Below are 27,547 nucleotides of genomic sequence, written 5' to 3'. Positions count from 1 at the left end.
CCTATGACTTTGGTAATCTCTTAACACAAATAAGACTAATATGAACATTTTGAAGTTTGGCTAAAGAGATTTTGGTAAAGATCCCTTGATATCACGCAAAATTGCATCAGAAAAACAGAGAAAGAAATTTGACACATCTTCTTCATGCATCAGTATCTTTATTCATAAATAAAGAATCCTTGAATTCCTATTTTCACATGCAAATCTACAAATTTTGAGTTTTTAAAAGGAATTTCGTCATTTTTTTTTAAATACAAAGAATTTGATTAGATTAGATCTATGCCGGTAAAACAAGAATCAACTACTTATAAGTTATTGACTAAAAAGTATTGTGTTAAGGTTCTTCTGTGCCAATAATATTAGTATATGACGTTGAGGTAGTATTATTAACCAGCGAAAGGGACGGAAGAATAATTTTCAATCTGCTAGAGAACATCATTTTCATTTCATTTTCGAGTGAATTTTCAGGATTTTGGTAGTCGACGGGATGCAGTGATGGAACACAGTCAAGTAAATATAGGATACACTCATTGGTAATACAATAAACAATCTCATAAAGATTGCAACGAGTGTGCACTCCCAAATGCATCAATTAGTCCATGGTTTTCTCTAGGCGGTGCAGGCCTTGTCGCTAACATCGTGGTATGAGGCCTTTGAAGAGTAGGGCCAGAGAGATGATCCGTTTCTCCAGCCATACGGTGGGCCTTGTGGGCCTCTTTGCGTGTGCTGGGTGCACTCACAGGACGGGTCACCAGAAGACGAGGTTTGGCATCAGCTGCAGGGTCAGAGCAAGCCAGACTCACATTGGAGCGATTTCGGACGTGTACTAACATCTGAGGGGAAATAAAAGGAAAGAATATATTTGAACATATTTGTGTATAGAACTTTATCTAAGGAATACCTCTAGAGACAATATGTACTGGTCATTGTGTAAAAAAAAACCTTGCTTTGATATGTTTTCATCAAAAACTACTACCAGAGATGCCAACTTTCGTATTCCTTAATTTAAAGGAGAATAAAGGAGATCCTACCCAATATCAGTGAAGGAGAATTTCTGAGAGAAACTGCATGACATTTTAAATAGAAAAAGTCACTATTAAAATGGAGATACTTAACAATTCAGGGGCATGTTGCATTACTGTTATATTTCAAATAAAATTCAATTTATTTCCAGTTAACCAAAATCATATAAGGACTTGTGAATGATCAAGAAGATTTGTTAGACAAAAGTATTATCTAACTGGCTGCTATCCTATATGGCTGACCAGTAACTACATATCACATTTTGTAAACATTTCAAAGAAGTTCTATTAAAACCAGGGCCCACTAACATAAAGCTTAGCAATTGATTGTTGGGCTGGTTTGGACCATTGATCATACACAATAATCAATTCAATCAATCTTAGAAATCCGACCCTGAACAATCACTAAAATTTATGTTAAAGGGCTCACATTGAAGAAAACTGACAACGTACCTTCATCATTTCTTTTGTATTCATGACCTTTTCTACTCTGTTATACTCTGTCTTCGATTTCTCATTGAAGAGTTCATTGCATTTCTGCATGTAGCGTTTCCTGCAGGTAAAAAAAAAGACAGTAAAAAAGGACTTGACCATGAAGTATCAAAGGGTACACTGATGAATAATTAACTATAAAATTGTCGCTTGGATGACAAGACGTTATCTCAAATTTTCAGGCAATCATCTTTTTTTTCAAATGACAAGGTAATCTTGCTAATGTCCTCTTCAAATCCAGTATAATCTAAAAAAAAAAAATAATAACAATAATAAAATAAAAATAAAAAACCTAGTAGGAATATCCCATTAGATTCAGCATTAGACAATTATATATATTTTTTTTCTTCATTTTTCTGAATAATTTCTGAACTATAAGCTTTGACATCAGCCCACAGTTCCTGTCAAAGGCATAACAGGATTGCTGATCCAGGCCCAATCATAAAATGAAGTCAAATTGCATCATGAAAGAAATGATAATTTTCAGTAAAAGAACATAATTATGGTATTTCCAAAGTACATGAATCTCAGTTAATTCTGCATACTGAAAGATGATAGGATGTAGTTATGGAAAGGTGGAAGGTATTTAAAGCAATTCTCATATTCCCAAGGTAATATGTGAAATTCAACCCGAAGTAAAGGGTGTTTTGAGAAATCATATCACCAGAAAGCCTCTTTCTTATGCACCAGAATTCAAGAGAAACTAAATGAGTGTCTTAAGAGAGAGTTGATCCTTCTATACAGGTGGTTGGTAAAGAATGTTTGAACACTGGACGGACACCCTAATTTCCCAACACCTAATAACACACTCACACACACCCACTACCACACATACAATATGATTATTAAAAGTGTGTATCAAGATGTCTTTCCAAAGTGTCTTATTCTCACATGCACACACCCACACTCGCACACACAATATTATTGCCACACACCAGTGCCTATCATAGTTTCCCCAAATTCTCATTTTCCAATGTGGAAGAAAGTGATTCAGTATGCCCATTTAAGATGAAACCATCTCTCTTACCTTGGGAATCTTGGCTCATCCAAACTTTGCTTATATCTTTATGATGAAAATATTGTCACAACGTTATACTTGGTCAAGTAATTTGGTTTGTAGAAAACACTCAGCTTATACAGCTTGAGAGTACTACATGTACATCATCAAACCAGTCGAACCAAATTTTTGTTTAATGTCCGATTTTTTTGGCCTGACATACATGTAACACATAGACGAAAATTGTAATTTAATTCTTTTTAATATTGGAAGCAGCAATTTTACAAGATGACAGTTTATGAATAAAGTGCCATCAAGCAGGGTGTACATTTATCAATTTAACATGATGCACCAGCTGAATTAGCAATACAACTTGCCTAACACAGCGTCACATTGCTAGAATGTATCATGATCCTTCCTTATCAAAGTTCTCGCTTTGATGCTAGTGTAGTAACAATAATATTCTGCTTGCATATAGGGCTTGACACATGGGAACTACAGGTATATTATTACCCCCAATTTTTCAAATTCTGGCTTGCCCGCACACAATGTATGCACTTTTCCAACTCACTGGAGAGCATCCCAACAAAAGATACTACATATTCCTTGGCAAACCAAAAGAGCCCATTTAGACAGATTGGTGGTCACTATGGTTATATTGATTTACCTTAGTTCTGCATTCTCAGTCATAAGGAGGTGAATCTTCTCTTTGTATTTCCCGTCTACTTCATCCACTTTCCCGCTGAAATTCTCCTGGTAATCAATCAGCATCATTTTCTGCAAAGGCACCAAGCAAAGAAATCCAAAGAACAAACAAGTAAAAACATAAATCATACAAGAATAATGTGGACAGAAACACTTCAGGAGCATTTCATCAATATTTTTGTCCAACAAGTAATATCTGATCTGGCAACTTTCCTTGATTTGGCTGTCAGATAAACTGGGACTTGTTGAATAAAACGTCCGACCGGTTCTTTCATGAAACACTCCCAAGAAGTCACTGAAGTTAATGGTATGTTAAACTATACTTGGTAAAAAGCTGGAATTTAGCAGTCAATCCCCCCCCATGATCGCTATGCCATCAGTCTAACAAGAACAGTGGCAATCCTTCTAAACAGAGTTGTGATAAGCTATGCTCTTTGGAACAAGTGGTATCATTTTCATATCAAATACAGTTGCACGGAGACTATAAAAAATCTTAAATATGAGCCTTTGCATAGCAAAATCTAAGAGGCATATATATGAAATTTCATTTCTTTACATATTAATGGAACCTGTAAGGAAGATTTCACAGAACTTTGCTGACCAATGCAATCAACAGTCAATTAGAGCTTCCACTTGAGGTTATCTAAGAAAATTAATTTAAGACCTGAAAAAAAGCATAATTTGCAATACCCCAAAATGTACCATAAAAGAAACTTACAGCTTCTGTTAATCGACCTTTGAAGGATGCAGCTTCTTCTTTGCTGATCTCTAAAGCTTCCAGGGCATTGTTCAATTCTCCCCGTAGAGTCTTGATCTGTTCAAGAGCTTTCCTAAGGTTTTCAACATCCATTGCAGCACCAGCAAATCGCTTCATCAGTTTCTGCAAAACACAATTGATTTATTTCATTATCTTTAACTGAAGACAGGAATATTGATTTCATACATACTTATAAGATGTTTGGGCAATAAATGACATGATAACACTAAGAAGCTTTGGAATTTTTATCTTTTATACATTGTATACAGTATACTAGTATATATTTCAAGAATGGATCATAAACTTAAGAGTTGCAAGGTTAGGTAAACTTTCATTGAGAGTATATTACAACCATTACACATATTATATATAACAAGGAATATGAAGAATATACTTCAGATTTGTAATTCAACATCGTGTCGAAACTTCTATTTGATAATTTTAACCAGCACAAGATGGCTAAAATATTTAGTCATCTTCAGAGCTGCCAACCTGAACAAGAACATTTCAGTATTTTTAAAGCTGAAAATCAGTATTTTGGCGAGGAAATCAGTATTTTCAAAGAAATACCACAGGACAACACATAGAACTGAAACTTGAGAAATCAGTATTTTGTATGAAACCATCAGTATTCTTCTCGTTTTTCAGTACTAAATACTGAAAATCCGTACTACTTGGCAGCTCTGCATCTTGTATGGTCACTTGTATAATAATGAGTAATCTGTTGAATTTAATATCATAATGTAAATTTATAAAGAGCTGCCTTTTTCAAATTTGGGCAATGCAATCACCTTATACAGGTAGTTGAAGTTTCCAAAGAATCACTATCACTTACTCTCTTCATTATCATCTTCATGTACATATCACTTTATTCTCACTTCCATAATGACAAAGTAACTTTACTTCATATTATCTTAGTTGGTAATTTAACAATCCGAACATGCTAAATTTCAAATTACACTATACCCAAACAACAATTAAGGAGGTCTTTTGGGATGGGGACGTGAATCATCCTTTGTCCATGTTTTCAATTGCCTGCCAGGAAGATCAATATTTCATTACCTCTATCAAACAACAAAATATGGGCATGTTTTGCGACGTAAACATATTTCTTTTAGGGGGGGGGCAAATTTCCCTTTGTAATCAGGTTTTGCAATCAGGTCAGTATTCTTTATATCATTACCTCTATCTCTCCCTTATGTTCTTGTGAAAGGATGTGCATCTGTTTCTGGAACTCCCGATTCAGAGCATTCCGTTCTAAGTTCTTCTCCTCCAGCAGCTCTGCCCCTAAAAACAAGAAGAGATGACCCAGGTTTCAATGATTTAAATAAAGCTAAATAACCACAAACAAATCTGTAGATCATAGATCATTATTGAATAAACATGATTGGGGAAACAAAGGGATCTATAATATTCATTGTACTACCAGAAAGTACTCCAGATGAAATAAAAAGAGGGTCACTATTTAAAAAAAAAAAATGAGAACCATTACTAACAAGTGGAATGCCTCTGGCGTTCTCACCTGCATCACGCGATTCAATATAGCAGTAGTGCTGACTTTGAAAACTAATATAACTCGCACAAGATGTTCAGTGATAGTTGGTTACTCTTATGTCCAAGTTTCATGAGTCAGATCCATAAACTTTCAAAGTTATGATGGTAATTCAACAGATACCCCCATTATGGCCAAAGTTCATTGACCTTTGACCTTGGTCATGTGACCTAAAATGCGCACAGGATGTTCAGTGATACTTGATTACTCTTATGTCCAAGTTTAATGAACTAGACCAACATACTTTCAATGTTATGATGGTAATTCAACAAATACCCTCAATAGGGCCAAAGTTCATTGACCCTAAATGATCTTCGACCTTGATCATTTGACCTGAAACTTGCACAGGATGTTCAGTGATACTTGATTACTATTATGTCCAAGTTTCATGAATCAGATTCATAAACTTTAAAAGTTATGATGGTAATTCAACAGATACCCCCAACTAGGCCAAAGTTCATTGACCCTAAATGACCTTTAACCTTGGTCATGTGACATAAAACTCATGCAGGATGTTCAGTGATATTGATTAACCTTATATTCAAGTTTCATGAACTAGGTCCATATATTTTCTAAGTTATGATGACATTTCCAAAACTTAACCTTAGGTTAAGATTTTGATGTAGCTTCCCCCAACATTGTCTAAGTTCATTGACCCTATATGACCTTTGACCTTGGTCATGTGACATGAAACTCAGGCAGGATGTTCAGTAATACTTGATTAACCTTATGGCTAAGTTTCATGAACTAGGCCATATACTTTCTTTCATTTCAAAAACTTAACCTTAGGTCAAGATTTGATGTTGACGCCGCCGCCGTTGGAACGCCGTTGGAAAACGGCGCCAAGAGTCTCACTCTGCTATGCAGGTGAGACAAAAATCCATAACTTGAGATTAAAGTCACTATTCATAATTCAACAGTGGGGAGGGCATGGGGGGTCATTAATCAAGAGGGCCACAATTCATTATCTGAAATCAGAGCTGTCTTTCACAAAATAATCTGAAGAATAACCACTACCATAAAATGGTTTGAGGGCGGCAAATCACAATGGGAGTAGGAGAGGGGACAGACTTTTAACATATCTTACTTTGTTCTGAAAGTTCTTTCTCCATTTCTTCATGGAATTTCATCTTCATATCACTCTCTTTCTTGGTCCATTTCTCCACCATGTCTTGTGTCAGGGTTCTCTTGTAGGCCTCGAATGCCCCCTGAAGGAATTCCAACTCTCCTTTCATCCTTGCTATTTTTACAAAGAAACAAAAATGAATTAATATTTAAGAAAATAGTAAAGTGCTGATCAATAAAGGTAAAGATTTGTGCATGTTACAGTTATGCAATGCACATTTGAATGAAATATATTATAATCACATTCATTCTTTTCCCAGTTCTACTTTCATATTGCCCTCAGCATTCATTCTTCTCGAAATGGTGGTACGAAAGTTTCAAGCGTTATCATTATTATATTTATCATAATAATTTTCATTATTCTTACAATTGTCACCATCATCACGAGCAACATCAGTATTACTATATCATTATTATTATTGTCATAATGATTATCAGCATCTTAATCGCATTTTGTGTTCATTTTACAAAATCATGTAATTAAATATAACAACTTCATCCAGTCCTCAAAATAATATGTTGCAGAATAAACTCTGAATAATAATGGCAAATAACTAAATTTTCTTGATTCAAATTACCACTCACCCAAAGCTTTCTCACTGCCAGACTTGATGTGATTAATCTCTTTGGTTTGGACCTCTTTTAACATAGCAACTTGATCTTCTTGGTCCTGTTTGTATTTCTGGAACTTCTCTGTGTGTTTTCTATCAAGCTCCTTCAGCTTCTCCCTCAGAAGGTTTCCAGCCTGGAAAAAAAGAACAATGGGAATTTATATCCAAAACTATTACTGAAATGACATTTCAATATTTAAATCCAATGAGTTTTTGACTGTCAAACTATAAATCAATGTAATTGCAGCTTTGATATAGATCATACTTTTAACTTCATATTTTTTCAGTTAATTTCATAATTAAATCAGCACAGCTATACCCTGATATGCATACATGTTCTTAGCCAGGTTTGGATATGCTCATTAGCTTTTTAAAGTTATGAGAATTTACCATTTTCATGTTGAGATTATCACATGGGGGAAAGCAGATTTTTACCATACAGTGTACATGTACATGTCTAAGTTGAGTGAATATATTAACAAGTCAATACCATTAAAAAATTATTTTACTGCACCAGTTTTTAAAAACTGTCAGTGGGTGACTGGGGTCATGGACTTATTGTAAATTACATTCCTCCTTGTTTACTGCTTTCAGATTGAAATCAACATCTTAATTATTTCTAGTAGATTTCCCACCTCCTGTAATCTACAAGGTATCCATTGTAAAATACACCTGTCAGAGTACATGACACAGGTGCCTGTGTATATTACATGCAAGCATTTCCTGTGTAATATACAACCTATGTCTATCAGGATACCTTGAAGTTTGCAGATGACCTACTTCTTTAATTAGTTAAAACTAATTTTGAATAGTAGAAGTATTAAAAGTAAAAACTAATAGCTGAGCCATCTTCCTTTTTGCCCTAACAAAAACATGATTATGCCAAGAACAATAAAGCACTTCATATAATATTATTCATGACAGATACAAACTGGCATTAATATTGCTATAATTAAAAAACAGCAGACAAATATAATCTTTATTTATTTCAATTTACTTCTCTGTTCAAGCAGTGAGCTTCTGATTTTTAACATCATGAGAATTATACTTTTTTAGATGGGATTTAATATTGTCACAATTCTAATACAGCAGAATATAATTATTAATATAAATATAATTTTACATAAATATAATTTTACTTCTGGTCAATAGGTGAGTTTTAGAGTTTGAAAATTATGAAAATTGTATGTTTTTTTGTTTTGTTCCGACAAATTGAACAATATCCTCATATAATATCTATCTCTTGTGATTATTTTACAAAGCATACCGTTACTTTGATATTGATTATTTTTAACCCACATTACGTTTCAATTTTCATCAAGAAATACTGAACATTTCTCAATGCTTTCCAATGATGAACATGTGCATGTATGTATGTATACTTTCATGCACATATATGGATACCTGTTGATATAATTCTCTGAAATTCTAATTCTCCTCAGTATGCATACACTATTTGATTGGGAGATAAAAGGGGAAAGGTGCAATGCGACAAGCCTATAAAGTGCTCATGTGATACTTTTTGATAAATTAATGACTTTTTCTCAATACATTTCCTTTGTATTCATTGCAAACATCAACATGAACTTGGTCAAAGGCCTAAATTAGAAGATGAAAGTAACATTCAAAACTATTTCACCTTTTCTTTGCTAGTTTTGTGGTTCAGCCTTTCTTCTTCCAGATAAAGGGTGAGATCAGAGACTTGTTGTTGTAGTTGGGCTATGAGTGCATCTCTGCAACAAATGTAAAAAATAAATATTTCTAATAATTCAATTTGTCTCGTATTAAACATTATTGTTGGTGTTAACATACAATGGATCAAGACTGCTCATCCTGATGTTTAAGTTCCTATAACTGGTCATAAAATGGAAAAGGAATCTATAATCATAAGATCATACATGCAATTATTCATAGCTCCACATGAAAGACAAAGTGGCTATTCATAATTCACCCTGAGGATCACTAATGATAAGGACCATTATTCATAAAATCTGTTATTGGGTTCATTGTGCATAAAACTGATGATCGCACATCACAATTTATATTGAGGGACACAGACCAAAGGACCGTTAAATCGGGAACAGCAGTCAAAGGTTATAATGAGGAAAAGTAATATGGTAACATTTATTGCACATGCAAACATATACATGTAGTGTTAGTTATTTGGAAAATAATTTTTTTCTTCAAAAATTTGCACTTCTTTAATAGCGATATTGTTGATAAGCAGTTGGTTTGCAATTAAGCAAGGGACTAATTTTGTTTACTTATCAAATGAACCAATGGTCTTCAAAATAAAATGGATTTAACACAAACACCAAAAGCAAAAGTAATCACAACATTGAGACAAACATCATGAAAAGGTGATAACAGCTCCATAACAGAAGAGTGGTATTTGGAAAATGATCTTTACAAATATTATACACTACACATTGTTTCAATATTCCAGGCACACATAATATTCAGTATGAACATGGTATCATTACAAGCATGATGTTGTGAATATATTATGAAATATGGGCAATTAAAATGATACTGTAAACATGGTACAAAGAACTTAAGGACTATAAAGTTCACTGACCAGAGCTGGTGAATCTACAGAGAAAATCCCTATCCCAACCCATCAAAACAGTTTAACACCTAACCCTTATCCCAATATTCACATGTACATTGATGGGATAAAGAAGTAGATGGTTGCTTTCAATTATCAATGTATACCTGTAATTATGAAATCCACTGATTCACCAAGCAACATGCATCAGAATTCCAAAATCAATATTACAGTAATATGAAGGCCCATGTAGTGTAATGATCCATTATAATGGGTATAAACCTTGTTTTTAAATATTGCACTGCTTATACACCTACATGTTGGTAAATAAGAGATATTTCAACAAAAAATCTAAACATTCTTTAGATTTTTTTACAGCAAAACTTCGATTGGAAATGTATATTGAGGAAAAGATGAAAGAAAGAGTAGCACCTATTCCCCATCTACCCAATACCAAAATAAACAATTGTATTGATGGAAATCAGATGAATTGTTATATGCCCTCCATATAGCTTTTCAGGTAGGACTCATATCACGGGCAGTATACTAGCATGCTGACTAAAATTGATACAAGTCTAAACATACAAGTATACACTGTACACCAATGATTCAGCAACACACATGTACGCTCATCAAATTATATTATTACACTGTATATATTCAAGCCAGTGCTAAATACATGAAAATAAACAGATGCGATGCTTTTAATAATATGTACCCAGTATACCATGTGAATATGTTTGCAAATTTAAATTCAGATGTAGCTGGACATTATGAAGTTTACAAAAAATGAAATTTGGGTTATCATAAAAACAAATGGAAGTGTGTCAAACAGCACTTTTGGCAAGTCATGAATAAAAAAAGATAAACTTTTAAATACTAATCTGAAACTTTGATAAATGAATATGGTGGTATTTGGCAAGTGTGTAAAATAACAAAGTTCTTAAATACAGGGAGAAATTAATTATTATGAGATGATTTTACTTTTAAAGAAGCAAATAGGAATGAAAGATTAAGAAGCACAGATGTTCTGAAAGTTTTCATTTATTTTGTGTCTTGACGTGGGCACATGTGTAACATTACTTTTATAAATTTACAAAAAATAAAATATTTTATTCACTAAATACAGTAAATTTCACTAAATTTTCTGCTTTAATCAGAGCCAATATAAACAAATATATGCTAATAAATCATTATGAAGAACTGTGCCAAACAACAAGGCAAAAGCGATTTTGTGTCTCGCCCACATATAAAAATAACCAGAAATATCATGATTCGCGAGGGCATGCAACAGAATTGTATCAAAACTTCATTGTAATATGACTAGGATGGAATAACACTTGCCTTAAGAACCTTGCACGTAAACTTTCATGTTGACCTGAAAATGACCTTTGACCTTATCATGTGACGTCCGACTGCAGCATAACATGCAGGTCCCAAGTCCATCTACCATCCAAGTTTGGTTGAAAAGCACCATACCATTGCAGAGTTAGGTAAGGTTGACCTGAAAATGACCTTTGACCTTATCGTGTGACCTCCGACTGCAGCATAATATGCAGGTCCCCTAAGTCCATCTACCATCCAAGTTTGGTTGAAAAGTGACCTACGGCTGCGGAGTTAGGTGTCATAAGAGTCTTGCATGTAAACTTTAACGTTGACCTGAAAATGACCTTTGACCTTACCATGTGACCTCCAACTGCAGCATAACATGCAGGTCCCCCAAGTCCATCTACCATCCAAGTTTGGTTGAAAAGCACCTTACGGTTGTGGAGTTATGTGTCATTAGATTTGTGACGGATGGACGACGGACGACATTTGGATCCCTAAGTCTCACCTTCACCTCTGGTGGGCGAGACAAAAATTATGTCCAAATGATCATTTGTAAATTTATTTCTTATCCCTCTTTGCTAGTGTAATACATATGTCGCATCTTCTTTCTCTCATTGCTCTGTAAGATTTTAAGAGTGAATTCACTTTTATAGGTTTTTTTAAAGAACCAGATACATTATCAAAAGGTATAGACAATAACAAGTGGAATGCCTCTGGCCGTCTCACCTGCATCACGCGGTTCAATATAGCAGCAGTGCTGACTTTGCATACTACTCTAACTCGCACAAGATGTTCAGTGATACATGGTTACTCTTATGTCCTCTTTTTATGAACTAGACCAATAAACTTACAGAGATATGATGGTTATTCAACAAAAAACCCCAACATGGCCAAAGTTCATTGACCTTACATGACCTTTGACCTTGATCATGTGACCTGAAACTGGAACAGGATGTTCAGTGATACTTGATTACTCTTATGTACAAGTTTCATGAATCAGATCCATAAACTTTCAAAGTTATGATGGTAATTCAACAGATACACCCAATTCGGCTAAAGTTCATTGACCTTTGACCTTGGACATGTGACCTGAAACACGCACAGGATGTTCAGTGATACTTGGTTACTCTAATGTCCAAGTTTAACGAACTAGACCAATAAACTTTCAAAGTTATGATGGTAATTCAACAGATACCCCCGATTCGGCCAAAGTTCATTGACCCTAAATGACCTTTGACCTTAATCATGAGACCTGAAACTTGCACAAAATGTTCAGTGATGCTTGATTACTATTATGTCCAAGTTTCATGAATCAGATCCATAAACTTTCAAAGTTATGATGGGAATTCAACAGATATCCCCAATTCGGCCAAAGTTCATTGACCCTAAATGACCTTTGACCTTGATCATGTGACCTGAAACTTGCACAAAATGTTCAGTGATGCTTGATTACTATTATGTCCAAGTTTCATGAATCAGATCCATAAACTTTCAAAGTTATGATGGGAATTCAACAGATATCCCCAATTCGTCCAAAGTTCATTGACCCTAAATGACCTTTGACCTTGGTCATGTGACGTGAAACTCATGCAGGATGTTCATTGATACTTGATTAACCGTATGTCCAAGTTTCATGAACTAGGTCCATATATTTTCTAAGTTATGATGACATTTCAAAAACTTAACCTCAGGTTAAGATTTCGATGTTGATTCCTCCAACATGGTCTAAGTTCATTGACCCTAAATGACCTTTGACCTTGGTCATGTGACATGAAACTCTAATAGGATGTTCAGTAATACTTGATTAACCTTATGGCCAAGTTTTATTAACTAGGTCCATATACTTTCTAAGTTATGATGTCATTTCAAAAACTTAACCTCAGGTTAAGATTTGATGTTGACGCCGCCGCCGCCGTCGCCGTCGGAAAAGCGGCGCCTATAGTCTCACTTTGCTTCGCAGGTGAGACAAAAATGAAGATGATCATGCAAAATAAAATTTAAAAACACGAAGCTACTCTAAACATGGGAAACACAGTATGCTTTCCCATGGATATTAAGCTCATGCAAAAGTAAATGAAATGGTATGCTCTGAAATGAAGAAAGTGTCAAGACCTATCCACTTTTTATTCAAAGAATATCAGTACACATTTATGCAGCCAATATATATCAAAGCAGTTTTTCCTCCATGATAAGCTGGTTTTGCACTAATAAAGCATTTATACATGTATGCGACAATCTGGGACCCGTTTCATAGAGATCTTCTATCATGGTAACACTTTTATAACTACATGTACATGTACCACAAAAACATGTACCCCACAGACTTTTATCATGACTGGGTGCTAAGCCTATACGATGATTCCATATTACAAAGTTTAGCGATTAATTGTAAAACATTGAACAATTTATTGCACAGACGTCAATGCAAATCAATCATAAAAATCAAACATACGATTATATTGCTAACCTTGGTGTTACGGGACCATGCATGATGGCAAAGTTACCATGATCGCTTATGAAACAGTCCCCAGACCAAAATTCATGCTGATGAATATTCATGACAGCTCATGCCCACATACATGTACATCGAACAACATAATAATACTTACTGAGCTGACATCGCAATAGAGGGGCTGGATGACCTTGCCATGAAGGTCACCCCTGCAGGGATAGTCTCAAGCTTTCTGTCAAGGGTAGGGGAACTGTGTGGGGAAGTGGTATGGGGAGGGAGCAGACTACCGCTACCCAAAAGGGAGTTTGAACCAAACCCTGAGGAACTCCTGTCTGACCAATGTTTACTATGCCCATTGTTTATAGGACCTCTTAAATTGGCCAATAATTGAGGCCTTCAAATTTTGCAGAGGATATTGACAAAGTAATGAAACCAATCATAATGCATAGAAAGTAGAGAGATATTAATTTGATTAAGGAAATATGAGGAAGGGTTAGGTTACAGGAAGGAGAGAAAATAAGAGAAATGATTAAAGAAAAAATCTTAAAGCTTCCATCATAAATACCATTTCACAGATATAAACTATGTGTATTTGCAATACTTAGATAATTGAAATACATGTAAGGGACACCAACCAATATCTAAAATTTACAGTGACATCAACACTTTATGGATAAGTGTTGTTCATAAAATAAACATATCAATAATTTCATTATTCTGGTACGTGTATGTCCAGATAAGATGCGTGTTTTTTTCCTCTTCCTTTGGTCTATTCAGATGCTCGGCACTATCGTTTTACAAAACAAACATCATTCAATAATAGAAGTACATGTACATGTGATAATCTTGTCATCTGCTACTTTAATCCACCTCAAACAATAGAGGTAGTAGGTCATCTGCAAGATCATCCTGGCCAAGACGTGACACAGTTAAAGGACAAGTCCACCCCAACAAAAACTTGATTTGAATAAAAAGAGAAAAATTCAACAAGCATACATGTAACACTGAAAATTTCATCAAAATCGGATGTAAAATAAGAAAGATATGGCATATTACAGTTTCGCTTCATTTCACAAAACAGTTATATGCACATCTCGGTCGGTATGCAAATGAGGAACTGATGACATCACTCACTATTTCTTTTGTATTTTATTATATCAAATATGAAATATTTTTATTTTCACGTCATTGTCATGTGAAATGAATTTTCATTCCTCCCTGAACACTTGGAATTCCATTATTTCAACATTACATGTATGTGCTTCAGGCAAGGAGGTCCTAATCATCAAATTCGTAAAAATTCAAACAATAAAAAACAAAAGAAATAGTGACATCATTGACTCTCTCATTTGGATGTAGCTGGCTCGTTTATATAACTATTTTGTTAAAAATAAGCGAAACTTTTGAAATGTCATAACTTTCTTATTTTACATCTGATTTTAATGAAATTTTCAGCATTGTGCTTGTCTGATTTTTCTCTATTGATTCAAATCAACTTTTTTCTGAGGTGGACTTGACCTTTAAAAAGCTCGCAAGGAACCCTTTGATAAAGCTGAACCCACTGAGTGCCCTTCTTCATGACAAGCTCATCCTGGAATCAATGTTCAGCGTTATCATCAAGTAAACTAACACAGATGATTTCAAGTTTGGTGTTTAATAACTGGTACATTGATGTTGGGCTGATTTTTTTTCGCCTGCCACAGCACCAAACTTGAAATAGAACAGGTGCTAGAACTAGGAATAGGATTTTAGTTACATTTTCCAATGATCTCATTGGAATCTGTTTTTCAAACGTATACATGTTAGTTTTTTTAGCTGTTAAAAATGCTGTTACACCTGAGCTATTTAAGTTTAATATTCTGTTGCTGATGCACTAGCTTCAGCAAAAGTTGGGTTTTTCATCTTGTTGGTGTTCATTTCCTCTCATTCTATTGGCAGCAGCTATTAATAAACCTTGTTTTCTTAGACCGACATGCAATCTTTGGACAGCAGCAATATATGTTTTGTAAGATACAGTACAGATAAATAATCACGCTTAAATTTCAAGCTTGGGCTAACAGTATCAAAACAAAAATTACAATCCTTGCACCAAGCTATTAAAGACACAATACACATATTTACCCACATGTACAACACAGGACACAAAACCATCTAACCTTGTCCACAGGAGAACATAAAAATGAAAATTCACAGCATTTAATATCAGTACATGTTGCTGGGAAATTAAAGTGTTACAAATCAAAAAAAATTGTCCAAACTATAATTTGATTTACCTTATTCCTAATATGACTGAATTCATGTAATTTCTTTAAAAATATGCAGAAAGCAAAGAGATCAAGAGGCATGCAGACAAACATGCCCTAGTATATAACCATGACATACCCACAAATCACAAACCCAAGAAATCAGTTGTCTAGAGAAGGAACGAACTTAACTCATTAGGTTATGTTAAACAAATAAATGATAAAATTAGTGCAAAGTGGATAAAATGACAGAAAAAGACAGAAAAGTTAGCATACTTGACAACCCTAAAGCTCTTTTCTCATTTTTATAACTTTTTATAAGGGATGCTGTTAGATGGAACAAGGGGAGGGGTGGAAAAGGGTGTATGTGGAAAGGATGGGGAAAAGGTAGACACACTTGATACATGCTGAGAAATCAAGGTGCAGGGGCCCTGTTTCATAAAACACTCTGCTATGAACAACTGCAAAATTTGTACAACAATCTGGATGATCAAATCAACACTATTTTGGCAACTTGTTCAGGAAGCAGTGATTTTGTGCCTATCCCATCAAACTATAGAAAGTGAATATTTTCAATGATAGATACACATGCCATTAGGAATCAGTTTATGAATCACTGGTTTGTGAAACAGGGCCCAGGACAGCAAACTGGTTCTAGTGACTCTATAGGGCGGGCCATGCCACACAGGTAACTACCTTGATAATAACTTGGGGTCAGTTCCACGTGATGCGATGAAAACGCCACTCCTTCTATATGCTAAAAATGCTACAGGGAAGCCTTCCAAATCTACATTTTACCCCCTGATATCTACATTAAATATCTGAGTTTGGGAATCGCTTTTAAGAGTTTATCACAAAATGAGATGTTGCAAAATTTTGTAATACATAATTCATTTTAGGAAAAAATATTCTGTACACCTGTAAAGTTGCACGGATTTAACCATGCTATTAAAGCTAAAATAGCAATAAAACAACCCTTAAAATGAGATGCTTCAGCAATGTTCAAGAGTAGTCCTTATATTAATTGAAATCAATAACCTCAAATACCAACTTCATGAATAAACTTAATTTTAAAACATACTAATCACCTTTTAATTATAAACCATCCCAACACTAAATACAATGTACCTATGCTATTTACAGAAAAACTGAGATGCCAGTGAAACTTTGCGTAGACATCTATCATCACATTCCTACATGTACCTACAAAACACATCCAAGGAATATTAAATATAAACCCTTTGAAATCTAAGTGGAGGTATTGGGTGGGGTTGGAATTTGAAGAAAGTTTTTAGGATTAAAAATTTCTCAGGTTTTTTAAATTCCTGAATATACTTTTTCTTATACAATTCATATTTGTAAATATCAAAGCTTTCTTCTCTTAAAGCTTGTTTCACAAAAGTCTCCCTTTCTCTCTTCACTTTCTAAAATTCTTTCATTGGGTTAAATATGCTTCTATCTAAAGCTATATAATGAGTTACAAAACACAAGACCAAAATTCAATCACTAAATTGTTTCTTAGTATGATACCTTTAATATTGTACTCTTTGAGTATTTTGAATATCAATTCTGCCATGATATTATATGCAAATACAGAAATCAATATTCAATGTGGGATAGATCTTTGGATAAGGATAGAAGTTCCATTCATTTGATTTCTGACTAGCATTCAGATGTAACTATTAAAATTTGAATACTGTTTCATAACTACAAATGATATAACAGGGATAACATTTATACTCTGTCATTTCACATGTCTGGGATAACTGAAAAGTTTGTGAGAATACATTCATATATGAATATGAATAAAAAGTACTAGCCACAGAGCCTTTTAATGAGAATTCTTTCCCTGGACTTTCTATCCCTACTGTCGATTAATCATCTATTTGAAATTCTACATTATCAATGAATTACAATAATCACAGGGTTTTAGCATTACATCACTATTACAATCTATTGACTAATTAACTACTCTTACAACTAAGCACACTATCTATAGTTATCTAGATATCATTCCACACCCATGTTCCCATCCCCTATTCTTAGGTTTGTGATTGGAGGGTTATGTCTTTGGTTTGCTGTGAACAATCAACACAGGAAAAAAAAACAAAGGGGAAGATAAAACAAAATAAAGTAGAACAAAAACAGAAGTGTGAACATCCATGCAAAAGAATAGCAGGGTTAAATGTCAGCATGCAAGTTAATACTACTTCTAAAAACATTTGGCAAAGAACAAAAAAAAGGGTTTACTTCCACTGTTTAAATCTTAAAACTATTTATACCTCTGGAATTCCAGTGGTAAACTTACAAATCAATTCTCTCTTTTTATTTTTTTCTAATAAAGAAAAATTATAAAGTTCATGCATCCTCATGAGTGTTCTACAAGGATTTGAAGACCAAAATTTCTTATCAAATCAAATATTAAACAAGCTATCAGATTAAATCTCGCTATGCAAGCTTGTATGAGGTTGTAATCAATTGACATAATTTTGCATACGCTGTATCTAAATTGATATTTGATATCATGCAACATCAAATATTATTAATAACGAGAATTGTGTAATCAGTGCAATGCAGCTGAACGAAAAGAAATGCACACTGCAAAGTTGCAAACTAAAAGTTTGAACACTTTAATAGCAAATCTGAGGGTGTTTCACAAAGATTCAAGTCTGACTGAAAAATTGCACTTAGGTTCATAATTGCATGGGGTTTAATAATACATCACCATATCGGTCAGATCATGCGCATAGGATGCACACTACTGCATATCCATCAGATTACACATTTACATCTTAAATCATTGTGAAACACCCCCAAAGTACATGTAGGGAATATACATGTAATCAAACCCTGATTTGGTAAAAATATGTCTTTCAAAGTACATGTATCAAATTTCTGAACCCTGCTTAATCTTTCCTCTTCACCAGAAGTCAGCACTCTACAGAATTTTATTATTTTCAATATCAGGCCTGAAGAGAAAAATCATACTATGATACTCCAATTATTCATTTTCCTCAAACCAATCTAACTCATATCATTCATTCCAAAAAACATATACAACAAAAATATACTCACTTTGCCGGGTCGCCAACAGAATGTGTTCTAAAAGATACATAAATAAAAAATAAATAAATGAAAAGTTCTGACAATCTATAAATAAGACAATGCTTTATCAAGTGACCTATTTCTTAACTCTTAAATTTGATAACAGAAAAAATATAAAAGATCAATTGGAATTGCAACACTATACTATACTCTATCGATTAGAAGTGTAACTAATATACTCCTGAAGAAGGATCTGCTGTATACATGTATCAAGGACTGCATTCATAAAAGAATCAGAAAATCAAGACTCCATATATCTCATGTGAAAATTGATTTCTTGATCAACTTAAAAACATCATGAGAATTTTAGTACCGGTATTTAAATCACAGAAAATCAGCACTATCCTGCATTGCTCCATTCAGGATATTATGATCTTCTTCATACATTCAGTCAAAGGATATATTCCCTTCAATGCTACAGGCTGCACTTTTCAATAAACATTATCAGCTATCAAATATTTGTTTCATAATCAGGGTCACGTAACACAAAGGTTAACAAATTAACAGTAGGACCTATGCTTTTTTCATGATTAATTGTACATTATGGTCAATGCAATAAATCAAAAAAAGAATGAACTGCTAAGCTTTATCTAATGGACCCCAGATCCTATTCAAGGAAAGTGGCAATCAGCAACAAAGACTTCATTACTGACTACACCAGGCTTTACACCAAGAGAAATGACTTTTCAAACAATAGGATACCACTCCATCAAAGATTGTAACAGTTATTGCAACTTGTAATTGACAACAGGTTCTTTGAAAAGGCCTCCAGGGGCAATGTTTCATAAAATATGTTTGTAAGTTATCCAATACACACAACTAGAACATGTTCTTAGGAGCTAAAGTCAAATTTATTGGGATACACCCTGTATATACAAGAACAGGGTCCGTAACACAATGGTTAGCGATAGATCGTACGCTTGATTTTCACAATTGATCGTACATTGTAGACTAACTATGCAATCAATCGTAGAAAATGTTCTACGATCATTGCTAAGATTTGTGTTACAGGCCCCTGGTCACTGAAATTGTACATAGAGTTATTCATATCTTACAAAAAGCTTTATGAAGTTGTCCCCGGGCCCTATAACACAAAGATTAGTGATTGCTGGATATGAACTGATGAAGACTTACGGTTCTGCATATCTCCTAATGATTGGAGGCGGTGTATCTCCTCCTCCTGTGTTGATTGTGACGGCTACTTTACTTCTTGACTTGGTCATTGTCATTCCAGGCCCAAGGTCAAACTGTTTCCCGCTCTATCAAGAAAATAGCATGTTTCAGTTTCCATGCATGTACACACATACAAAACTCTAGTAGAATTCAGATTTTTCTTCCAAGCTGTTATTTTATGTGTCATAGGCAAAGTTCCCCCCCCCCCTCCCAAGAAAAAAAAAAAAATAAGAAAGAAGAGATCCATTAATCCAAGACATTCCACTACTTCCAGAAGTACTTCTTTCTTCCTCCGTTTGTTCTCCATGTTATGTTTTTCTTCATTATACAGTGTATCAAGAATCTAGCTGCAAACCCCAGTCCCAAGCCAACTTTTGGCCTTTGCCAACTCAAAACAATGCCCTTATCCTATTGAAGAAAAAGCAAGGACGCACATAAATGATTTTAGTTTTCTTATGGGAGGCATCCTAGACATAGTGAAAATTCACCAAAATAAAAATAAAATGAGTGGGAACAAGATAGCAAAATATGAACAGTCTGTCCAGTCAATGCTCAAGTAATTACAATCTTACTTCATCTGGTTTCCCAGCGCTCCCACACTTCTTCAATGGCAAGTGATTTTCTAATGTTTTGCGTGCTGTAGGTTCAGGGGACTCCACTTCGTTGACTCTCCCGCATCTCTGTCTGCCTCCAGGGGGTGCACTTTTGGGCACTTCTCCTTCCTCGCATTCCTGTATTTCAGCTGTGGGGGTGGATCTGCATGTAAACAGAGAAATAATTATTACAAAGAAAGAAAACAAAATTAAAAAGTAGTGGCAGTGACGCATTCATGAAACAGAGTTTACAGTACATGTACTTAAAAAGCAGTTTGTTGCAGGTTGTAAAAGTATTACAGATATGAACTTCGACTGGCAATCTTAAAGCCTGTCTAAAGCTTTGGTGAAAGATCAGGTAATGAATGTGAATTACAAGTAAACTCAAGTCAGTGCACCATCTATCATCCAGAGATTACAAAGCGTTCAGTAGTCATCAAACACCTTTTTTAAGTCACATTTTACAATTCAATTTTATAAATTTAGCTTCTAGCACCCTCTCTCTCAATATTTCTATTTTTATTAAACAATAGCACAATGATCATTTAATTATTCGATATAAAAGCTACAAAGATTAGGTTTGTCATCCCACCCATCATGTACTTGAGAAGTATCATATAAATGAATCAATCTGCAAATTTATTTAAGATGAAACAACACATTATATTCCATGTCATATATGAAGCTGTTATGGGGCATACAGGTTATTCACATATAGGACTGAATTGGAACAGTGAAACCCAGCACACTTAATCTAGACTGCATCAAGCAGGCATGCATGCATACAGTGTGTGTAACGTACAGTACATGTAGGACTTTGTCACTAATTATTGATTGGCTGAAGAACAAGTAAGGTATATATTTTGCAGGTAGAACTCATCCACTTGAATGAAAACGAAAAGCGGTCATTCCATATTTACAGGGACTGGCATGACTATAACATTTGCATGTATGTAATTGCATTCTTATGAAAAATTAAATTCCCTGATGAAAATGTTGTGCAATAGAAACTCTAGATAGTTTAATAATAGTGTATCATTCAAAATTAAGCTCTCCCTTACTTCACTCTGACAGGGGAAAGCCAATGGGTCAATAATGCATGTTGATAGCTTTCCCACTAACTTGTATTCTAATACACCAGCTTAAACAGGGTATCCTCAACAACATAATAAACACATACTCTTCAGAATTCAATAGTGTCCTTTTAAACAAAAGGGTTGACTAACAAGAGCGGCCTTCAGTGAAGAATCCTTTTCTTTTGTTGGCAACTTATTGTAGTCCTGAACAAGAGGCACTAGCAGACTTGCCCACCACTTGAAAAGAAGATCTTGGCTTTATTGTATTTGTGTATGCATGCAAATGGGGTAATGTACACAATACATTGGCAAATGATCATGTGTAGTGTTAAGATAATTTGGGACACTATAAAGCAGACCTACACGTAGAATTTATACAAAGTATAGATTAGACTTTTTACTAGACATTACAAATTAAGCTCTGGGCAGAAAGTAGTAGGGTATCGAAAGGAGAACTACATGTAGGTTGTTATTTGAATCAATCTGAATTTTCACAATTTGTCTCTTAATAGAATATCATTGAGTTTCTAGATCTAATTAAACTGCTTACTGTACACAATGCTTATAGTAGGGGAGATCGGGGTTAGTTGGAACACGGGGTAAGTTGAAACAACATGATTTTCTTTAAACCCTGTAAAATGATTTTATGCATACTGCCCTCAATTTATTGCTATTAATAATACAACACTGTTTTATTATTGATAGCAATAAATTGAGGGCAGTATTGCATAAATTTATTTTACAGGCATTAAAGAAAATTAGTGTTTCAACTTACATGTACCCCGCGTTCCAACCCCGATCTACCTATACACTGCCTAACACTTGATTTATCAGAAGTCTCAACACAATCTTCTTTAATGCAGCATAATTACCCTAGCTTAAGCAGAGTACTCTGCATTTTTAATTAATTTTTGCGAGGTTCCAATGCATTTCATCTGTGGTGAGTGCAGTACAGGACAAGGATAAATACTTGCTAAAAGAAGGATAGATGTTAAAATGACAGCCTTGATTTATATACCTTGGTCTGGACTTTTCCTTTGCTGCAGCCTTCCCGGCTTTCTTTTTATTCAGGACCGTCAATCCACTCATCTTGTATTTGTTGGCCTCCATCTGATCCCGATTGCGCCACTCTCCACCCAAAGAGATTGCCGAGCGGGAGGCATTGGGCACTGGTGTATTGAAGTTGCTCATGATAGGAGTTTACAGTACTATGTTTTCAAACATAATATTTGGCAAGATATGAAGTTGAATATTGTTCATGTCTGTCGTCTTAAAAGGTCTTTTTGTTCAGCTGGGAATCGGCAAAGTAGCTAAGCTAATCATGAAACCGATGTGTCATTTTGATCATTCAGCAGTATTACCGTTTTACAACAACTCGACCATATTGGTTATTTTCTGAAGATGCTGGTTATATAATCCCCTTGTTGATCTTTTAATTTATGGGCACTTCCCAGAGAAATATTTCAATCCAAATCCAGTTAACAAGATCTAGATCATAGGAACTGGCACGCCAAGTTAATTGTCACATTTTGATGGCTTGAGTTTAATACTGTCCCATTTCCTTCCATCTGTGGCATGTGGTTTTGAAGTCTATGATTATATCTGAAATGAAAAATAAATAAGAAGAGATGGAGTCGCTTTTATATTTAGAAAGAAAATCAACCACACACACACACAGTTGATATTTTTACCTCTACCACTGCCAGATCTGAGATCTAGAAACTGCACATCACTCAAATGTTCATTAATACCCTGTACACCAAGTCACACATTTTAACATCTTTCTGTGATTCAAATTGCAAGCCAGTTTGCTTGCATCATTTTCTTTGATCTACATGTACACATACACACACACAAAATCAGCATACATAGGACCTACATGGAGCTGGTCGGTCTGCCGGCATGGCAGGCAGGGAAAGAGTGATATGGGGGCTCAGGGCAATAATCGCTCAAAAGATCCCTCAAATCAAAGAAATGAGCCCTAGAAAATCCCAATTCATTGCCATATTAAAGTTTATCAAATCATGCAGAATTCAGCAGTAAGGTGTGGAAACAGCCACCAAATTGCACAATGCTGCTTCACCTACGTGTACCAAATTAAGCTTTAAATTGGGAGTGAATAATCTTGTGTGAAAAATCTTCCATCAAAATAATTACAAAATCGTAAAATTGTAATCATTTATGGATTTTTAAATTGATTGGGTGATGGGATCTGAGGAGCAGGTTGAGCTTTCAAAACTAGTTGTAATAGCCATTGTTTTGAGTCTTGATGTGAATGCTGCTGGAAAGAAAGGTGCATCTATGACACAATTCACCAAATTACAGTTTAAGTTTGATGTTTCACTTCAAAATTTATACATTTCCAAAACATTTTAGTTTTCTATCATAAAATAGATTTTCAGAATATTTAATTGACAACAAATATCAATGGAATTTCAGCTTGATTTTTTTCTTTCCTTCTTACTTTCTTTTCTTCCTAAATTGTGGGATTTTTCTTTTTGTTATTCTTTCCTAATAGGCCCTAACTTTTTTCTTCCCTTGAATACCTTATTTATCTTTCTTTCATTTGTTCTTTCTTTTTTTTCTTGTTTTTCTTTCTTTTCCCCTTTTCATTCTTTCCTATTTCCTTTATTTCGTCCTTTTATTTTTTTCTTTTCCTATCCCTCTCTTTTCTTTTTCTTCCTTTTTTCTTTTGGGGGTTCTTTCTTTCATTTTCTCTACCTCTTTTTTGATCCTTCCTCTCAACCATCCTTCCTTCCATCCTTATAGACCTAATCCTGTAATTTTGACTCTGGCACTTTGCCTTCTGTCTGGTATTATCTTAATCTATCGTTAGGTGTAAAGGTTAAAACCTCTTTATGAACCGTGTCTGGTGACTCGATAATGAAAATGTGCGCAAATTATGGTCACACCATCATAGTACATGCAGGCTACATATGTAGAGAGACTAGAATTACTGAATACATTTACATTCACTGCATACATTGACTGCAAATAACCTGATTTGCCCAGCTAGCCACGACAACTATACCTGGGGTAGCCAGGAGGCTTCTAGAGAGTAAAAATCATTTACTAACGTAAGGTTACTCTCAACGAAGCCAGGTCTTCCTTTCTTTTCATTCGTGTGTACCACCAAAAAACCTGAAACTTTCGCCCCCAAGATTTCTACTTTCTTTCTAAAAGATCTAGCCCTGAATCATGTACATGGGATACAACTACATTTTCGACATTTCTACACTATGGATTTTATTTTTAAACAAGAATTCATCAAAAAATGAGAAAAATATTATGAAAAGACAGAAGAGACTTGCCCGATGTTTACGCTGCCATCTTGATTTCTATTGTTCTTCACCCACGATAGCGTCCTGGCTAACCTGGGGCCGTTTCATAAAGCTGTTCGTAAGTTAAGAGCGACTTTAAGAAAAACTGGTATCTGTATAGTTCAGTCAGCAAAATGCCAGGGTTGGCACATCACGCTAACTTGAAACCTTTCTTATGCGCTAAACCATCGCCAATGGTGTATAGCATTTACCACTACCATCATGTCTTCATAACTCTTCCACCTTTCGTCACCCCAGCAACATATTTTACAAGACATGATCACAACTTGAAGTACATCGTACCCGAAGCCACAATCGACCCCTTCAAGTTCTCATTCTATCCAAGAACGATAAGGAACTGGAACAACCTACCCTGGTCAGCTGTCAACGCCAAAGCCAAGGAATGTCCAGTTTCAAGGAGGCTGCTCTCCCTGCCATCAGAATGATGCAGCCCCCTGTTGGATCCTACATGATTTAAAGTCTTAAGCTGGTTTTTACTTGCACACAGCATAGCATGTTTTACCATACATATACAAAATTGCTACGGTAATCGGTATACATTCATCACCATTTCTGCACTTCATGATGATGCTCCTTCCACCAGTGGCTCACTTTATTCATCATCCCAGTATAGCTTCTGTATGAGCTGCCATAGGGATTACTACATCAAGTACCAAAAGAAAGGATCACCACCAGTCGTTCTTAAAGTCGCTCTTAGACTTAACTTACGAACAGCTTTATGAAACACCGTATACCCAGTTGTTGTGTGACCGGACAGGTTGTGTGTCCGGACGATCAATTTTAGAAAGCCATTTTGAAAAAGGCAGTGTATACAGCCACACGCGTGTGTCTTTACCATCCAGCCACACGCGTGTGGTTATATCCAGAACACCTATCTGTGGATACCGCCACACGCCGCCAGTAATAACAGTAAAACGCGTATGTAGGTCTGACCGTCTATATCACGATCAAAATAACCTCATTTCTTCATTAAATTCTTACATTCTAAACCACTCTGATTTCTTTAAATCGTTTCAATTTCATTCTCACCGTCTTCTTTCCTTGCTTTTCTTGTCTTGTTACAAAAGGCCGCCTGTTAAATAGCAAATTTCCACACTTTTTCTACTTGTGTCGATTCTCTACTGACTCTAGGCTATGTGCACGTACGTGCGTACGTACGAAACCCAAACTGTGTATGTCTACTACTGCGCTGCGCTAACGCTGTATGGGTCTGCCACCGCGAAGGAAGCCAGAATCGACACAAGTAGAAAAAGAGAATTTGCTGTTAAACAGACGACCGTTTGTAACAAGACAAGAAAAGCAAGGAGAGAAGACGGTGAGAATGAAATTGAAACGATCTAAGGATGTCAAAGCCTAAAGGGGTTTAGAATGTAAGAATTTAATGAAGAAATGAGGTTATTTTGATCGTGATATAGACGGTCAGACCTACATACGTGTTTTACTGTTATTACTGGCGGCGTGTGGCGGTATCCACAGATAGGTGTTCTGGATATAACCACACGCGTGTGGCTGTATTGTATACACTGCCTTTGAAAAAATTACAAGAGAGTTTTCATCTTTTTTTAGTACAAAATGTTAGGAAATATTATAAAGAACAAAATAGAAGATGATTACAACTATTAAATTCATATTTTTAGTGTAATCCAAAGACAAAAAAAGGCTCCAAAAATATAAGGTGTCCGGACACCCGACCCCCCATCCTACCCACCAGGCGCAGGCCGAAGCCAGCGCCAGCACACTCTCGTCGATAGAGGGGAGAATCCGCCGCGCCGAAATCTTGTGGCGTGCACAGCCACAATCAGCTCAGGACACCGCAAACTACACTCGTCTCAATCAATTTCTGGAAAACTTTCAAGGGTATAAACTAATCAAACAGATTCTTGCTCAAATTAAAACACAAATTTGAATGAGAAAATGAGAAATGGAATATGGACCGTACAATACGGTGCCAGCCTGGGAAAACTCACCTCCCTAGAAACGACGCCCATTACGTTGCCATGTGTACACTAACCGGAAATCTGCCATGTTGAAAGCATAGACCGAGCTTCTTTGAGTGATCGATCGAGAGGGGCTCACAAATTGAAAATGGGTTAACGGGGGTGCAGAGTGAAATGCGGACAGGTGGTGGTGGTGGATCAGAGCTTTTGGAGAATTTTGGCTCCAGTGGTGGTACACAGGTGGTGGTGGTGGATCAGAGCTTTGGGAGAATGGTGGCCCCAGTGGTGGTACACAGGTGGTGCTGGTGGTGGTGTCAATAGCAATTTGTAGTTATTTACTGCGGGCCCGGATAACAATCATATTATTGCTTCACCAATAATACAGAGCCAAAGGATCGAGGCCCAGAAAGAGCAGAAGAAAAGAAGTAGGGCCTATATAATAGATTGATGCCAAGGTAGCTTATTGCAGGAATAGAGGGGAATTTTTAT

At 35.4% G+C, this 27,547-nt stretch overlaps 1 protein-coding gene across 2 annotated transcripts; it reads right to left on the bottom strand.

Moving 5' to 3' along the window:
- Positions 1–256: 256 nt before the first annotated feature.
- Positions 257–27,195, bottom strand: LOC121426309 (paramyosin-like). Of its 2 annotated transcripts, XM_041622557.1 has the most exons (14): positions 27,089–27,195; positions 22,799–23,382; positions 20,684–20,867; positions 20,073–20,197; positions 18,909–18,935; positions 13,748–13,984; positions 8,901–8,994; positions 7,236–7,395; positions 6,613–6,765; positions 5,157–5,260; positions 3,935–4,096; positions 3,179–3,288; positions 1,476–1,575; positions 257–833 (listed from the first exon to the last, which is right to left on the bottom strand). In XM_041622557.1, the coding sequence occupies exons 2-14, from the start codon at positions 22,969–22,971 to the stop codon at positions 552–554; spliced, it is 1,911 nt and encodes a 636-aa protein (XP_041478491.1). In that variant the 5' UTR covers positions 22,972–23,382; positions 27,089–27,195; the 3' UTR covers positions 257–551. The 2 variants fall into 2 exon arrangements, with proteins under 2 accessions (XP_041478491.1, XP_041478500.1); XM_041622566.1 differs by lacking the exon at positions 13,748–13,984.
- Between the last annotated feature and the right edge of the window lie 352 nt (positions 27,196–27,547).

The sequence above is a fragment of the Lytechinus variegatus genome, chromosome 1 (assembly GCF_018143015.1).
Source record: "Lytechinus variegatus isolate NC3 chromosome 1, Lvar_3.0, whole genome shotgun sequence".
NCBI classification, from domain to species: domain Eukaryota; kingdom Metazoa; phylum Echinodermata; class Echinoidea; order Temnopleuroida; family Toxopneustidae; genus Lytechinus; species Lytechinus variegatus.
The sequence above is the reverse complement of the archived record's forward strand: the minus strand, read 5'-3'. Positions and strand labels throughout refer to the sequence as shown.